General features: G+C 39.4%; 1 protein-coding gene across 5 annotated transcripts in view; it reads left to right on the top strand.

Annotated features, from left to right (window-relative positions):
• trappc13 (trafficking protein particle complex subunit 13) overlaps nucleotides 1-18,797 on the top strand; it is a 79,972-nt gene that overhangs the window by 45,171 nt on the left and 16,004 nt on the right. For 3 of the 5 annotated variants that reach the window (XM_059648105.1, XM_059648101.1, XM_059648119.1), the window contains 4 exons: nucleotides 4,651-4,695; nucleotides 9,575-9,592; nucleotides 12,357-12,490; nucleotides 18,462-18,660. In XM_059648105.1, the coding sequence (XP_059504088.1) occupies nucleotides 4,651-4,695; nucleotides 9,575-9,592; nucleotides 12,357-12,490; nucleotides 18,462-18,660 (396 nt within the window). The remainder of the gene's footprint in view (nucleotides 1-4,650; nucleotides 4,696-9,574; nucleotides 9,593-12,356; nucleotides 12,491-18,461; nucleotides 18,661-18,797) is intronic. The other 2 variants (XM_059648115.1, XM_059648107.1) reach the window with 1 other exon arrangement.

Here is an 18,797-nt window from a genome sequence, read left to right as displayed (position 1 = left end):
ACAATACTGCACCTTCTGCTCTGCCCTCCCCCACCATGTTGTTAAATGGATTCAGGATTTTCACCTCCACTAGTCCTCCTGGAAGCTCATTGCCCTCAAAGTACAGCTTGCTTTATACTAGTTCTAAAGTTAGAATTTGTTAGGTTGAGCTGTGGTTCTCCAGAAGTAAAAGTTCACACTTGTATAGAAACTTTACCTTTGTATAATATCTTGAGTTGATTTACAGAAGTGTTATGAATATAGTTTAGTGCCAAGTCATTCAAAGAAATTTTAGGCAGCTGACGAAAAACTAAATTGTAGAGAGCTGTTAAGAAGCTTTTTAAATTGAACAGATTTAACAGCTCCAATGTGGGCATCCATGAGACACTGTTAACATTAGCAACAGCAGAAATGTCTTTCCCCCATCTCTCAGATCTCATGGAGTAGTGTATGCTATACTCTTCCATTACAATCCAGCAGTCCAACACGGATTCAGTGAGGAGGCTGTGATAACACGCTAGTACCAGTGTGAATGTTGGTGGCAGTGGCTTCATGAGCATTCACATCCTCAACAATGTTAAGATTCCCCAAACACCACCACGCTACCCCCACACCCCCAAACCAGCCCCTCCGAAACCCGACATCACTACAAAAAGACTAGACTGAAGAATTTGCAATCACCTTAAATTAGAAGGTGACTGCAGGCTGTTAACACCAACACCTACCCTGAATATTGTGTAAACCTCAGCCAGTTTTGCTATGTTCAGTATCAAAGTGAAATATATCATTCTATCATTCTAATCCTTCTTCCAGTATTATTCATATCATTATTTTCTGCTTTGCATTAATTGTTCTTATTTGTAAGTGAATTGGGAGAAGAATTCAATAAAATCTTAAAGATAATTTAGAATCAAATGAGAGGTGACATGGTTTGATAAAATTAGTTCACACTTGTTGGCTTAGTTACATGTCACAAATACTGCATGAAAGTTATATTCAACTTAATACTTAAAGGCGGTAAGGCTGAACTTGAAAAACTAGAAATCTTACTAACCAGGATCCAGACCTTCCAATCTGAATGGGGAACCCTCTTTCCCACTTAGTTTTGGATGGGTTCTTTGTTCAACACACTGACATCACGGGGAAACCATGAGTTGGTTGGTTGTTGAACAGCTACTGTTGCCAACTCCAGTAATCTTGAAATACAGAAATGTTTAAAAGTAGAGGAAAAGTAAGAATTTATAGACACAGGAAAGTGAGCTGGTTTGTGGTAAGGGTGAGGAATTTCTGTTTTGTACAATATCAGGTGGAGAGCTGGTACTTTTACAAGCCAGATGATTTGCAACTGAACAGAGCCAAAACTGAGTTCCTTGCAGATATTTTGTTAATGCTTTGGGGGAGGGATTAAACTAACTCAACAGGATTGTAGGAACCCAGAGAGAAAATAATACTACAGTGCACAAAATAAAGGGAAGAGTCAGAACTAGAATTGAGAATATTAAGTTAATAGGTGAAGCCAGAGTGAAAGAAAATAATGAAGCCTAAATCATTACTCTGCATGTTTATGAATGTAAGAAGTATAGTTAATAAGGAACAAAAATAGAAGTTGCTGGAAAAGCTCAGCAGATCTGGCAGCATCAGTGAAGAAAATTCAGAGTTGACGTTTTGGGTCTGTTGCCCCTTCCTCAGAACTGAGATATCAAGATATAGAGCTGGATGAACACAGCAGGCCAAGCGGCACCAGAAGAGCAAGAAAGCTAAGGAAAGTTGCTGTGTTCATCCAGCTCTAGACCTTGTTATCTCAGATTCGCCAGCATCTGCAGTTCCTACTATCTCTTCCTCAGAACTGTTTTGGATTGTGTACTAGGCGATTTGGAGTGGATTGGGTCTGGGTATGGTTAGTCCGGTAAGATCTTGCCCTAGGCAGTGGGGTCTGAAGTTTCACCTTCCTTGGCAATTACCACTTAGTGTGTCAGGGCATCTGCATGAACCAATCAATTTTCCTTCTAAGCTGTGTGGCTGGACCCACCTTTCAGCTACTCAAAGCATCCATGTGCAGCGATTGGATGTGCAGACTCCTTTCACTGCATTGATTTCCAGTTCCTGAAGTCAGTGCCGCTCGTAGGTCTCAGAGGTTTGTGCAGAAGAAAAGTACGTTAGCTGGAACACTGGTACTAGTGCACATCTTCCATGGCACTCTGGTCTCCAACCATTCGGATACCTGAAGGTCTGGCCTGTTATCATAAACAACTGCTATAGACACAATTTGAAAGTAAGAAAGTTGAATTGGACTTATGAATCTCTGTAGACTCCATAGTAACGACCAACCAATACAGTGTAATAGTTAACAAAGCTAGTCTAAGTTGAACCATAATCCTGAATAATATAAAAGTCTTAGGAAGTTCTGAACAAGCTGTATATATTGCATTACTCAGAATGCATCTTGAATATTGTATCCCTGCATAACCCAAGAGAACCATGCAGCAGTCAAGTACACTGAGCAGTAGAGAAGAGACTCCTTAGTGTTTGGATTCCTACTGATTTAATAACGCCTGTTAATCTTGCAGTAATATGTAAGTAACTCAAATGCTGTTCTTCATTGAACTAGTATATTGGAAATGATAATTAATTTTGTTTTTTTAACCAAGCTGAGGCTCCCAAGTTATGGTAAATGGACAATTATGGACCACATTTTCCAGGATTTTGCCATTGGCCTTAGGTGTTGTGCTATTGAAACTGGTTAGAAGAGAACCATGGTTTTCCAGGTGTTCAGTGAAAAGTTTATTTTCTCATATGCTTTGGAGAAGGAGTTGACAATAACTGGAGTCCACTTTCTGGGTGAACATACACATAAATGTTATTTGCACTATGAAGCTCTGACAGATGTTAGAGTGTTTGGATTGAAGGTAGCATTATTTTCTCTGTTCTGTAGATTTTCTTGACATCTGTGAGTAGTTTGGAGGTGAATTACAATATTGCAGTGAGGAAAATGAAGAAAAGTATTGCAGGAATGATACAGCCTTGATGACTCAGTCTTCACTGAGAAAGTTTGTAGTGACTCCATTGGTGAGGATCACCATGCCATTGTGGAGCAGATTGAAAATGATGCCAATTTTCTGAGAGCAGCCAAATTTGAATAGGGTACTCTGTAGGACTTCCCAGTTCAGAGAATCAAAGGCTATCTTTGGATCAGAAGAAAACATGCAGTGGTTAGTGCTATTTCCCTGTATATTTCTTGAATTTGCTTTGCAGTGATGATTACTGAAAATCTGCTCTGCTGGATTGGTGTCTAGCTTGTAGGTCTGACACCAGAATCTAGTTGTAACTCAGTTACAACAGGAGACTCCCAAGAACAATGGAATAACTTTGAGGACGTTGCCATCATATCCCTGAAGAGCTCAGCCATACTCAATGATTTGAAGGAGCCTCTGTTTGACAAAAATGGAGAAGTCTTATTCAGGAAGGCACTGAATGCATCAAGAGGCTGTGTTGGCAATATGCAGAATTGAGGCATTAAAGGGAGTGCACAAACCTTGAAATAATGCATCTACTCAACCCTTTAGGCACCATCTGCCTCGCATGTAACAACCCACAAATCTCACATTGGATTTAATAGTAGTATCAGAATCCATCAAACCGGGGTGAGAGCAAGTCATCCTTCATTCTGAGGGATTGGCTTGGAAAAGGTGGGCTTAGCTACCACTTGTGGGTACGCTATTAAATTTAATGAGTAATTTTAAAATGCCTATTTATTTGTTGAATTGGAATATAACATTATTATATAGCAATGACATTGCACCCATAAGCTTTCAGAAAAGCTCAAAAATTCATTTGGGTGTATTTGTCTGCACTATGGCTAGTCCTGATATACATGATGGAGGTGCTTTGAATTTCATAAATCTTGTTTAAAATTACAACTTTTTAAAACCGCTTTGTAGCAGTTTTCTAATTTTTTTTAATGTTGATTGATGTGAACTTTTGAAGCTTTTGTAAAGACAGAAAATTGAAAACAATTGGTGCTGTTACAGGATTTGACAGAATAATGCGTATAAAGCACTGATTGCCAACTTTTATTACTTACAGTATCCAAAAACAAATGGCAGACTGCCACACCTGAGGCTATGCAGATTGGGGATTATGTTGTGTTAATCTATTAGAAGGTAATACCTTTACAGTTTGGTTTGCACACTCGTTCTGTGCTTCAGTCTGAATCCCAAATCTTTGAACAACACCTACAATGAACACTAGTCTAATGAGAAAGGTATTTGACATCTTCTGGTTGGAAGCTGTTGTCAAATTAGCAGATTGGTTCAGAATTTTAACACAGAAAGCAGAAAGCTGAAAGCTAAATTGGTATGCTTGGTATTAAACTTTTAAATCTGAGAGGTTTTCTTTGACAAGAGATTTGGAATTTGAAGTCTTCAAAGACATATAACTTTGAACATTTTACAAAATGAACAGGCTTTCGTTTATGGAAATGAACACTGTATTTTATCTGAAATTTTTGTACATTCTACATTCTTTGCAGTTGTTCAGTTCTACACAGGTTTTACATTCAACAAATTAGTGGTAACAGACTCTTTACTCCTTTGACGACATCCTACTTTAACAGGTTCGATGGATGATCTAGCTGAGAAAACAGTCTTCAGCTTGCATTCTCTGTTCACACAGGTCCTTAAACCACTCGATGTAAAGACCAAGTTCTACAATGCTGAAGTAAGTATATGATTAAATTGCCACATTGTACCAGAATTCCAAATTGAATTCAGCTCATTCCATTCCATTCCTTTGCTTTATTTTGTAGATATATTTAGATCTGTTTATTATGCTGTTGCTGGTAACTTGCATAACCATACAAGGTGCTTGTGTATTTTCTCCTGCAATTTGCTGTTTAGTTTAGACAATTTTTTTGCATTGTTTATGCATTTTTTTAAAGGTCCTTCCTTTTGTAAATTTTTTTTTGAGGATTTGGTTATGATCAGCCATGATCATAATGAATGGTGGTGCTGCCTCGAAGGGCCGAATGGCCTACTCCAGCACCTATTGTCTATTGTCTACATAGGCTCTAAACCTTCTATAACTGGAAGAGCTGAGTTCACAGTACATTGAATAACCTAGCTACTTTTGCTTGGACAAAAATCTGCTCTTTCAATATTTGTTACTTGTTTCCTCTAGTAAATTGGCATCCACTAATAAATTGCATAACATAGATTAAATGACTGGCACTTTGAGGACTCGCAACAATGGCTCTTGGTTTTGATGTAGAACTCTGCACCTTTAGTAATAAGTGCTACATGCTAATCTTTATAAGCCACCATTTAAAATTTATGCAAACAAATAAGGAGAAAATTGATGGTGCTTCTCTTTGTAAGATCAAACTTAATTTTGAATTCATCTGATATAATTTGAGAAATAAATATTGTGCATCCTGCCAGAATAATTTTAACTCTTAATTTTTCTCAAACTTCTTTGTTGACTGAAGCTTGCCTGTTTTTCTTCAGCTTCACAAATCGGTTTGTAGCCGAAGCCCCACATGCCTGGAACCATTCTTTTATACCTGCATTCATCTCCTGCCACATCTTAAAGACACTGCTATTTTTAACTACCCAACTGACCCTTGTTTAATGCCTCTCACCCAACACTTTCTCCTACTGCTCACCTAGCATATCTTCCTGCTGCATCTTACATCTCACTCCTTTCATCACTCCCATTTCAACACTTTGAAATGTTTTAAGTGAGAGGGAAAAGATTTAAAAGGGACCTAAAGGGCAACTGTTTTCCACACAGAGGGTGGTGCATATATGGAATGAGCTGCCAGAGGAAGTGGTGGAGAATGGTACAATTACAACATTTAAAAGGCATCTGGATGAGCACATGAATAGGAAAGCTTGAGCGAGATATGAGCCAAATGTTGGCAGATGGGACTCAATTAATTTCGGATATCAGGTCGGCATGGATGAGTTAGACCGAAGGGTTTGTTTCCATGCTGTACAGTTCTGACTCTATGACCTATAGCTCCACCTCGCTACCTACTTTCATTTCTCTTTCTCTAGTTATGATGTGGAGGTGCCAGTGTTGGAGTGGGGTGGACAAGGTCAGAAGTCACACAACACCAGATTATAGTCCAACAAGTTTATCTGAAATCACAAGCCTTTGGAGTGCTGCTCCTTCGTCGGGTGAAGTCACCTCATGATGGAGCAGTGCTCAGAAACCTAGTGATGTCAAATAAATGTTTAGGACTTAAGCCTGGTGTCACGTGACTTCTGATTTTCTCCAGCTAAAAGACCTGCACTGTAATTTAGTATCCCATTGTCAATATTATCTTCAAAAAAAACCTTCTTTGTAGTGTTCTTGATCATGACCTTGGAATCGCCTTTCAAGTCTTCAAAGCAATTGCGTTTTCCAAATACTACCACCACTTCCCCTTTTTCAACATCCAAGTTCCAGGTGCGACCACCACCCCAGGTCTTTCCAGGCTGCAACATTCTTTCTAAATTTGAATAGTCTTTCTGTACCTTTAGTGCATCTGCCAGTCTTTTGAATGTGATACACTTAGGCAATGCAACCTGTAAATATGTAGCAGAGATAATGGGAACTGCAGATGCTGGAGAATTCCAAGATAATAAAATGTGAGGCTGGATGAACACAGCAGGCCAAGCAGCATCTCAGGAGCACAAAAGCTGACGTTTCGGGCCTAGACCCTTCATCAGAGAGGGGTGATGAAGGGTCTAGGCCCGAAATGTCAGCTTTTGTGCTCCTGAGATGCTGCTTGGCCTGCTGTGTTCATCCAGCCTCACATTTTATTATCTGTAAATATGTAGCTTTTGAATTTGAAACTGGATGGTAAGTTCTTTTATTCTTTTAGAACTGCAACAGCCTTTGAGATCAGATTATTAGAAATTTGAAAACGGAAGTTATGATGTAGAAGGATGATATAGTCATTGGGTTGTTGGATTGCTTGCCAGTCCTTCATCTTTGCTATGTGGTGACTGTGAGTTATAACGAATTACAGGCTTATGGCAAGCATCACAAACAAAGCCTTTAGAGTAGACTTGTAGCTGGGGTTGTGGACGTTGTGTTTGGTTGTCTCGCCGAGCTGGTTCGTTGTTCCACTGATGTTTCATTACCCTATTGGGTAGCATCATCAGGGCAGCCTCCAATGAAGCACCATTGTGTTTTCCCACCTGTTATTTAAACTCTGGTGTCTGTTGAGCTGGATTACCTCGCTTCCGGTTTTCCTTCGCATTTGAGTGTATATGGGGTCTAGCACTATGCGTTTATTGATGGCTTTCTTCGTGGAGAACCAGGCCTCTAGGTATTCCCATGCTTGTCTCTGCTTCGCCTGTCTCAGGATCCTGGTGTTGTCCCAATCAAATGTTGGTTTTCCTTATCTATGTGGATGGAGATGAGTGAGTATTGGTTGTGTCTATTTGTTGCCAATTGATGCTTGTGTACCCTTGTGGTTAATTTCCTTCCTGTCTGTCCAGTGTAGTGTTTGTTGCAGTCTTTGCAGGGAATCTTGTTTATGACATTGGTCCTGTCCATAGTGGGTAGTGGGTCTTTGGTTCAGGTGAGCAGTTGACATTGGCTTGATGTGGGTTTGTGTGCTACTTGATACCCAGTGGTCATAAGAGTCTTGGGGCCACCTCAAATGTATTCCTAATGTAAGGTATCGGGGCATGTAATACCTTCCCAGTGTAGTTCGTGAAATAGGATACCTGAAAAACTGGGCCAGAAGATGCATGTCAAGAACACATCTGGGCTGACCACAAGATTCCTACGACCACTGGCCATCACAGTAGCACACAAATCCTCGTAGAATACTTGCATAGTTTTTAGAAAGAAATGACCATTGAATCCACCCTGTCTCTTAGCTAGAGTAATTTAGTGAGGTCTGTCTGCCCGCCCTTTCCCTCAATTGAATCTACTCCCTTCCAAACCTTAATTGGTTGTTACGTTTAAAAGAAAACTCATTGTTAATTTTTTGACTAATCACTTTGAATTTGTGTTCTCTGACTCTTGAGCTCTCTGTTAATGGGAACTGTTTCTCTTTATTTACCATATTCAGACATCTAACAAACCACCTCTCAGGTTTCCCTTCTCTAATGAGAACAGCCCCAACTTCTCAAATCTGTTCTCATAATTGAAGCCCCTCATCCCAGGAACTATTCTTGTATGCTTATTATATGCATTTTAAACTCTTCATGTATTTCTTTATTGTGTGGTGCCTACAGTTAGCCAGGTTAAACTTGAAATGCTGTTTTATTCTTAACATTCTTATGCTTGTACGCTGACTCTATTTTTAAAACCCGTAACACTGCAAACTTTTAATCTATATTGATAACAAATGTCAACTTTGAAGATGACATATCTTTCTGTTAAATTATGTCTGCCATCTGACTGCATGTCCCACCACCCTTTCTATGGCCTCTTGCAGTCCATCACTATCAGCTCATAATACTTCCAAAATTTTATCATCTGCAAATTGTTTTGTATAGCCAAGTCCAGGATATTAATATAAATGATTGGTAGAGGAATATACAGTTCAGCCCTTTCATTATACTTTTCTTGAAAACCACGAAACACTGAGTAGATTTCATATTTTCTAAGGCCATGCCTGTTTAGTATTCAAATAAAACTTGGCAGTTAACTTTCAATTATCATTAACTAGTGCATTCTTTATGACAGCACTTCTACCAATCAGAATTCATTTGCCAACCAATCAGCACTGTTTCTCAAAATATGTGAATGTTGTTTTCCCCTTTACTTTTCTATTTCTTGTGAATTGTCCCGGTGAGTATAATGTGAAATATTTCCACAAAAGTGTCCCTTTCCAGCAGTACTCAAGTTCTACCTAAATGACCAGACAACTGCTAGTATTGAAAATGTTCACTCCCTTATAGTGCTCTGAATGCTGGGTAAGTTAGGAGTATCCTACCAAGGGATGAGAGGCTGAATGGAATACTTAATGTATTCTTTTGTAACTCGGCAACATTGAAATCAAATCAGTGGTTCCTTACTCAATATATTTTTGCACACAATCTGTAATCAAGCAAAAGGTTTATGTGCAACCATTTTCAATGTAACGTTTTCCTTATTTTGACTAAGTTTTTGTGAGAAGCAGCAACACTTATTTGATAGCATATTTATGCAAATCTTCTTCCTTATACTTTCCAGGGGTAGAAATAATTCTGTACATACTCTCCTTCATAACATGTAATAGAAAGTACTCACCCAAATTCTTTCTTTCTATTTCTAGGCTTATTTAAACTGTATTGCACAAATTTTGTAAATAATTTTTAAACTAGTTTTTAAAAATGTATTATAATTGGCTTCATGTCACCTAGAATGGTTGGTCTTTGGTTGGACTATTTTGAAAAGGCTAGCCTGATGAATGTACGTTTATTTAGTTTATCTCACTCGTGGGTGATTGCTTTGATACTTATTTTCTGTACTGCTAGTATGTTGGAAACATAATGAAGAAGATGATTAAGCTTTTCATGAAATATTTAGGTAAAGTGGATTATCTTTTCTTTAACGTTTAACCCTTATTTCTCTAATAATGTTTGCTTTTTAAAATTTTTTCCCCTATTAGAGTGACCTCAGTTCTGTGGTAATTTTTTTCTTTATTGCTACTTTGTGTTTTGATTTAATTACAACATAATCATAATTGCTGTAATTAACACTGGCTAAATAAGCAGAAAGATAATGGAGAAGCATTGGTCGAAATTGAAATTACTATGAAAGGGATTGTCTCTCAAATGACTACTTTGAAAATTTGACTGCAGATTATATTTTTTTCATGTAATGTCTATTTTACTGAATTGTCTTCAATTTAACTTCAGTAAACAACGATTTGAAATCTGAAAAGTTAATTTTTAAGAGACTGGACTGTATTGTCACAAATTTATGCTTTTCCATTATGTCACTAATCCTATCATCCAAGCTTGCTTAAAAAGAATCTGCTGAATAAAAAGGTAAACAACATAAAAGTAAAGGGTTTTGAGCAATGGATTTGTTGGAGAATGTTTCGTCGAAGTGACATTTTGAAAATCTTTTAACATTAATATCAGGTTTGGGAGATGAACATGTTAAAAAAAAATTAGATATAACCCATGTCAAAACATTCATGGTTTTGAATAGAAATCAAAAATGAGATGTGAAGTTTTGTCAGCCACACCATTGACATCTTGCATATGTTCTAGTATTTGAATAGAACTGACTGAAATCAACAAGGATTCCCTTTTCCTTCCCCATATTAAATTATAGATGAATGTGCTGGAAACAGCAGATCAGGCAGCATATAGAGTCATAGAATTATACAGCATTGAAACCGACTCGTTGGTCCAACCAGTCCATTGCTGACCATGATCCCAAACTAAACTGGTTGGCCCATATCCCTCCGCTGAGCAGGGTGACTCATGATTAGCATTTCAAGTGAACAACCTTTCTTTAGAACCAGTCTCTGGATAGTATAATTTAGCAAATTGTTGCATCTGTGAAGTGATTGCATTTGATATACAAATACATATAGCCATTATTGAACACAAACGTGATTTAAATTGCAAAAGTAATGATTAAATTTGTCAGAATTACGGAAACTTAAAAGTGTAAAAGAAGGCTAATATCTATGGCGACTCTGGAAGATGAAGTGATCTTTGTCCCAAATCCCTCCTTGTGTCCATAACCCATTAATAGGTTCCCCATCCTCCAATCTCTGTCCAACTCCTTTAAAGGTATTTATGGAATCAGCTTCCAGCATCTTTCACTACACCAACTTTCAATAGCGCAAATTTAACATATCTTCTCTATAATTGTTTTTTCATTTTCTCTGCTGCTACATAAAGATATTGCTTTGGGACCTAAACAGGTCCAATTTTTCTTCCTGAGATAACCTGTTGGATTTTTTATATATGTTGCATGCTAATCTTTGCTTGTAGCATTTCAATCCCTTCCATATTAACTCTTTAATCCCCACTTGTACATTCCATGCTTTTCCTGATTATTAATTTTATCTTCCTCCAGATAATTGTTTACACTTGGGTGGCTGTTTAGCCCATTTATAACTGCCCATTTTAAATATACTTTCAACCTAGATTCACTAAGTGCACAGTAAAGTTTGCATTTATTTTGCCTAACATCCAAAGTGCCAGTTACAGAATAGTGTCCCTCATGCCCATTTAATAGTTCTTTACTTCTCATATTCTTTTACTTACATTGCTAACTTTATGCAAATCCCATGTAAGCTTTTACTTTCAAATTATAGATTTGCATGCAGCAAGAGGATAGGATGTCAACTAGAATGCTATCCAGTTCCATAGATAAGAAGTTTAATTTTTTTTGTTGCACGATGTGTGTGTTTTATAAACTCCCCTAAACAACCAATCCACAATATGGAACAGTGGAATGCAAAACCCTTTTATTTCTTTATATTTAATTAATCAACGTGTCATTTGTGTAAGGAACAAAGAAAAAATCACTGAATAACTTTTACCCCTCCTTGCTCACTGTACCCTCTTCTGATGTCTGCAAAAAAGTAAATATTTGCTATAAGCTAGTAATGTGAAGCAAATATTAAAAGGTTAATTTCATAATTTTTGTAAAGTCGTCCATTGTAATAAAAGAACTTTGCAAAATTTTGAGTCTCAGGTCTAGATTAAATAAAATGAATTGTTTGTTCTGATTGAGCTAACTTGTGCCATTATCTAAACTAACAGGTTCTAAATGTGAAGGAAATCAATGGTTAAGTTGTTAATAAAACAAAAAAAAGTTCACCGCAACTTTATTTTTCTCCGTTTTCTCCCCAAATTAACAAAGAAAACTTGGCTGGTTAATAAATCATTATACATTTAGAAGTGTATCTCAGTAAAAATACTGCCAGCTGCTATTGTCAAAGCACATGGAATTAGACTGAAATGATCTTTATTAGCATGAATGCCACCGCAGATACGTCACCTATTGTTTCCTTGTTTGCCGTAACTTAGTATATTATTTCACACATTGAGTAGTTTGCATCCACCGTATTTTATCTAGTATTTTGATTTATTTATGTTAAAAGGGGTAGAGTATGTGATGTACATTATTCAACCACTAAGAGCCCTTTTTTCCAAAAATGATTCTTCATGGTCAGTTCCAATTAATGTTCAATACCCTAATTATTTGTAAGATATAAAAAAAAGTTTATCCCAAATCCATTGCAATAATACATTAATAAACTAATATAGATGTGAGAAGATATTTCTTGGAATAATGCTTCTGCTTTCCTTTGTTGATTACCTGCCCTATGATTCTGAGGCATGAACTAATTGTAATATTTGGGTTAAATCTTATGATCTGGTATGATTTTGTTTACAAGATATTTTTCTCCCCCTATTCAGACAGATGAAGTCTTTCTTGAAGCTCAAATACAGAATATCACAACTACACCAATGTACATGGAAAAGGTTTCTCTCGAGCCATCCATAATGTACAATGTAACTGAACTGAACACTGTTAATACAAGAGGGAGCAGGTAGGAATGAATGATTATGTTTATAGTTATGATCCATCAGGTTCCTTTTTTACATTATCTTGCTATTTGTGTAACTTTTACCGTCTATGTTAAATTATGATTTAAAGTTGTGTATTCAACTCCGCTTTTCTTTAATGTCTAATAAAAACACAGATGCTGTATTCCAGAAACAAAAACAGAAATTGCTGGAAAAGCTTAGCAAGCCTGGCACGTTTCTGAGGAAGGGTCACTTGAACTGAAACAAAACTCTGATTTTTCTCCGCAGATGCTGCCAGGCCTGCTGACCCTTCCCAGTAATTTCTGTTTTTGTTTATTTAATGCCTGCCTCTATAAATTTTTTTGATAGCTGTTCCCTTTTTCTAAAAGCACTGTGGCGTTTACCAGTTTTTCTGTTCAGCTAATTAGAAGGCAATTTCTGCACAGCAAATTTAAAAATTAGTGAAACATGATGTTTTAACTTGGAGTTGCGTAAAAATTCTTGACACAACTTAAAAGTTCATGTTCCTCTTTTTGGAACTTGTAGCCATAAGACTATAAAGTGAGTATTTTCATGTATACATGATTGAAGGTAATGTTTTAGGTCCAGCATTCTTAGCTCAGAGTAGCAGTGATGGGAGGAAGGAATTTTCAGATCCTTATTATAACTCATCAAAATATTTCAATAAAATTGACTTGATTTGACGATTCTCAGTTATGGCACTTGACACTTTTTAAAATCAGAGCATTTTAAAATTTGAAAATCTGATTCAATTTTTAATTGAATATCCACTAAAACAGTTTTGATCTTAGCTGATAATGGGAACTGCAGATGCTGGAGAATCCAAGATAACAAAGTGTGGAGCTGGATGAACGCAGCAGGCCAAGCAGCATCTCGGGAGCACAAAAGCTGATGTTTCAGGCCAAGACCCTTCATCAGAGATGGAGATGGGGAGAGGGAACTGGAATAAATAGGGAGAAAGGGGGAGGCGGACCGAAGATGGAGAGAGTAGAAGATAGGTAGAGAGAAGAGTATAGGTGAGGAGGTAGGGAGGGGATAGGTCAGTCCAGGGAAGACGGACAGGTCAAGGAGGCGGGATGAGGTGGTAGGTAGGAAATGGAGGTGCGGCTTAAGGTGGGAGGAAGGGATGGGTGAGAGGAAGAACAGGTTAGGGAAGCGGAGACAGGCTGGGCTGGTATTGGGATGTAGTGGGGGGAAGGGGTCGAGCTGGGCTGGTTTTGGGATGCAGTGGGGGGAGGGGAAAAACTGGGCTGGTTTTGGGATGCAGTGGGGGGAGGGGACGAGCTGGGCTGGTTTTGGGATGCAGTGGGGGAAGGGGAGATTTTGAAGCTTGTGAAGTCCACATTGATACCATGGGCTGCAGGGTTCGCAAGCAGAATATGAGTTGCTGTTCTTGCAACCTTCGGGTGGCATCATTGTGGCACTGCAGGAGGCACATGATGTCGTCTGAGGAATGGGAGGGGGAGTTAAAATGGTTCGCGACTGGGAGGTGCAGTTGTTTGTTGTGAACCGAGCATTGATGTTCTGCAAAGCGGTCCCCAAGCCTCCGCTTGGTTTCCCCAATGTAGAGGAAGCCACACCGGGTGCGATGGATACAATATACCACATTGTCAGATGTGCAGGTGAACATCTGCTTGATATGGAAGGTCATCTTGGGGCCTGGGATGGGGGTGAGGGAGGAGGTGTGGGGGCAAGTCTAACACTTCCTGTGGTTGCAGGGGAAGAAGCCAGGTGTGGTGGGGTTGGAGGGGAGTGTGGAGCGGACAAGGGAGTCGCGGAGAGAGTGGTCTCTCTCAGTGGGGGTGGCCGTGGGTACCCGCATGGGCCCAAGCTATGCCTGCCTCTTTGTAGGTTTCGTGGAACAGTCCCTCTTCCGCACCTACACAGGCCCCAAACCCCACCTCTTCCTCCGTTACATTGATGACTGTATCGGCCCCGCCTCTTGATCCCCAGAGGAGCTCGAACAGTTCATCCACTTCAACAACACCTTCCACCCCAACCTCAAGTTCACCTGGGCCATCTCCAACACATCCCTCACCTTCCTGGACCTCTCAGTCTCCATGTCAGGGAACCAGCTAGAAACTGATGTCAATTTCAAGCCCACTGACTCCCACAGCTACCTAGAATACACCTCCTCCCACACACCCTCCTGCAAAAATTCCATCCGCTATTCCCAATTCCTCCGCCTCCACCGCATCTGCTCCCAGGATGAGGCATTCCACTCACGCACATCCCAGATGTCCACGTTCTTCAAAGACCACAACTTTCCCCCCAAAGTGGTCGAGAATGCCCTTGACCGCGTCTCCCGCATTTCCCGCAGCACATCCCTCACACCCCGCCCCTGCCACAACCGCCCCCAGAGGATCCCTGTCGTTCTTACATACCACCCCACCAACCTCCGACACTTCCGCCATCTACAATCCGACCCCACCACCCAAGCTATTTTTCCATCCCCATCCTTGCCTGCCTTCCAGAGAGACCACTCTCTCCACGACTCCCTTGTCTGCTCCACACTCCCCTCCAACCACACCTGGCCCCTTCCCCTGCAACCGCAGGAAGTGCTACACTTGCCCCCACACGTCCTCCCTCACCCCTATCCCAGGCCCCAGATGACCTTCCATATCAAACAGATGTTCACCTGCACATCTGACAATGTGGTATATTGTATCCGTTGTACCCGGTGTGGCCTCCTCTACATTGGGGAAACCAAGCGGAGGCTTGGGGACCGCTTTGCAGAACACTTCCGCTCGGTTCGCAACAAACAACTGCACCTCCCAGTCGCGAACCATTTTAACTCCCCCTCCCATTCCTCAGACGACATGTCCATCATGTGCCTCCTGCAGTGCCACAATGATGCCACCCGAATGTGGCAAGAACAGTAACTCATATTCCACTTGGGAAACCTGCAGCTCAATGGTATCAATGTCGACTTCACAAGCTTCAAAATCTCCCCTTCCCCCACTGCATCCCAAAACCAGCCCAGTTCTTCCCCTCCCCCCACTACATCCCAATACCAGCCCAGCCTGTCTCTGCTTCCCTAACCTGTTCTTCCTCTCACCCATCCCTTCCTCCCACCTCAAGCCGCACCTCCATTTCTTACCTACCACCTCATCCCGCCTCCTTGACCTGTCCGTCTTCCCTGGACAGACCTATCCCCTCCCTACCTCCTCACCCATACTCTCCTCTCCACCTATCTTCTTTTGTCTCCATCTTCGGTCAGCCTCCCTCTCTCTCCCTATTTATTCCAGTTCCCTCTCCCCATCCCCCTCTCTGATGAAGGGTCTAGGCCTGAAACATCAGCTTTTGTGCTCCTGAGATGCTGCTTGACCTGCTGTGTGTATCCAGCTCCACTCTTTGTTACCCTTGTAATCATGGTCCTGTGCATTTAATTATAAATTCACTTGTCTTGGCAACATGAGCTACTTTTGCTTTTGTATCACTGTTCGCTTCAAATCCCGATTCTTTGATGTCACTTTAAACCAGAATATAGTTGAGCTTCCACTGTTACAATAGCTGCAATGTTGTGCCGAACATGATGCCCAATTGATCTCTTGTGCCTGCAATTGGTCCTTATCCCTGCATTCCTTGCACATTCATGAGCTCATCTAAAAGTACCTTAAACTCTCCTATTGTATCTACCTCCACCACCACCCCTGCTTGTGCGTTGCAGACTCCTATCACACTCTGTGTAAAAGAAAACTTGCTCCTCACATTTCTTTTGAACATCTCCCCACCACCTTAAACGCATGTTCCCTAGTATTAGACATTTCAACTCAGGGAAAAAGATTCTAAATGTAAACCCTAACTATGCACCTCATAATTTTATAGACTTGTATCAAATCTCCCCTCAGCCTCTGCCATTCCAGAGAAACTGAGTGTTTCCAGCCCCTCCTTATACCTTCTACCCTCTAACTCCAGGCAATATCCTGGTAAACCTCTTCTGCACCCTCTTCAAAGTCTCCACATCCTTTAGGTAATGTGCCAACCAGAGTTGAGTAACTTTAAGTCCTATGAAATTTGATGAGTGGCTGCACATATTCCTGTTTGTAATGATTGGTTTCTGATGCTAAGACTTCCATTCACTTTTGCATGTTGCAATGCATCTACCATATTTGTACAGTTAGTAAATGCATTCAGTAATCAGCAATAAATGCTGGCCTAGCCAGTGACACCCAGATTTCAAAAATGAATAAAAAGTAACTATGAAGCATAACTTTCTCAAGACATTTATGTGCAGACTGTTCTTTGAAACCATGGTTACATATTGGTATAGTGTATATTTATGTCATATACAGAGGCCCACTGTTCCTTATCATCACCACTAGATGTTTCAATTAATCGCTATTCACAGCAATGACAACTATTCTTGAGATTCATCATCTAGTCATGACTGATTCAATATCAAATTATTGATCTCATAAATGATAGCATTTGTCAAACTGAAATGACGTTCAATAGAAAGTTGACATGACTATGCTTTATTTAAATCCTGAATTGGTTCAAAAAGTGTAGTCTCATTTTGGAACAAAACTGTTAAATCTAACATGCGTTCTGTTTGACACTTATTAGTTCACATTCTTGGACTGCAGCTTTTAATTTCATACTGTTTTATGTAGTTATACCTTGTCATACATCTGGCTCAGCGTAACTCTGAAAGCGGAGACATTTCAAACAGGGATAAGTACCTGAAGTACAGACTTCTCAGCATGCTCTATAGACAATTTTGACCTGAATCGTTTCCCTTCATATGAAGGGAGAAGGAAATACATGTGTATTGTGTTTAAAATAGCACATTCCATCCTACTTGGGCTTGTAGTTCTTAAAATTGAGTATATCATTTCAATTAATTTGTTTAGTTTTATATCTAGATCTTTAGGAGGTGGTAGGTCTTTAAACTATTATATACAGAAGTGAAATTAGCTTAAAGTAAAAGAAACATGAAAGGACAACATTGGAAACCAAACTTCAGTGAGTACAAAGATGTTCAGGGGTTGAACATGTGTAAAGGATACTTTAATTAAAATGCTATAACTGCATTTCAAATAGAGGTTAAATGGTATACAAATTAATCAAACTTGAGGATAAAGCCCATTGTCCAGGTAAATTGCTTCTGTACAGGTTAAAAGAGCTTGGGAAGAGATAGCAGCAACATTGTAACGTATTTTTGAATTTGTTAGCATAAGGTATAGTGTCAGAGGACTAGCAGATAGCTAACATTATACTGTTTTACCTATATTCAAGAGCGCAGATTGAATGTTTCCAGGGAATTCTCCATAAGACCATAAGAAGTAGGAGCAGAATTAGCCTATTTGGCCCATCAAGTCTGTTCTGCTGTTTGATGAAAACTGATATATTTCTCAATTCTATTCCCCTGCCTTCTCCCTGTAACCCTTGACACTGTTGACAATGTAGACTGTGGAATCAAAAAATACAAATTCAAAATTTTCAAATAACATGAGAGTGCTGGATGGGAGCAAGTATTCCAAAATGAAGCAGGCTGCAATACCTTGGAAGAAGGTATTAACAAACTTGCAGAATGGGTGAATAATTCATAAAATAATTTTAACATAGACAGATACAAGGTCTTGTTCTTTGGAAGAACTTTTAATAATTGCATTAAATATTTGTTTGTTCTGCATACATCAGTAATCTACTTGGCGAGAAATAATACTGCAAATGGCTTAGATGACACTAATTCTTTAAAAATTGTAAGATGTGATGTGCTATTGTCACATTGTAAATTTTGTCAAGACGTGGACTAGGAATCATACAAGTACGTAAGGGAGAAAAGAATAGGTGAATGTGGTGCTAGGATAGGATGAAATAAGATGGGAAGACACTCGTATGGAAAATAAACAATGGCATATGCCTCTTGCACTGAATAGACTGTTTTTCTGCAGTAAAATGACTTCAACTTCTTTTTGAAGATAATTACACCACATTTTGTCATTGACATGCTTCTGTTCGTTTCAGCCACTCCACATTTGGGAAGATGACCTACTTGCAACCTATGGACACACGGCAATATCTATACTGTCTCAAACCTAAGCCTGAATTTGCAGAGAAGGCTGGGGTCATCAAGGGCGTAACAGTAATTGGAAAATTGGACATAGTGTGGAAAACAAACTTGGGTGAAAGAGGACGGTTGCAAACAAGTCAATTGCAACGAATGGTTTGTAAATGTGTACAATTTAGTTTTCAGAATAATCAATTTCGTCAAAATTCTATTGTATGAAAGGCTGTGGTTATTAATTTCTGTGAAGTTAGTGCTGGCTCAGGCTCTGTGTTCACTAAAGGAAAAAAAATTTA

This window comes from Stegostoma tigrinum, chromosome 1, assembly GCF_030684315.1.
Source record: "Stegostoma tigrinum isolate sSteTig4 chromosome 1, sSteTig4.hap1, whole genome shotgun sequence".
NCBI lineage: Eukaryota > Metazoa > Chordata > Chondrichthyes > Orectolobiformes > Stegostomatidae > Stegostoma > Stegostoma tigrinum.
This window is presented reverse-complemented; position numbering and strand designations above follow the sequence as displayed.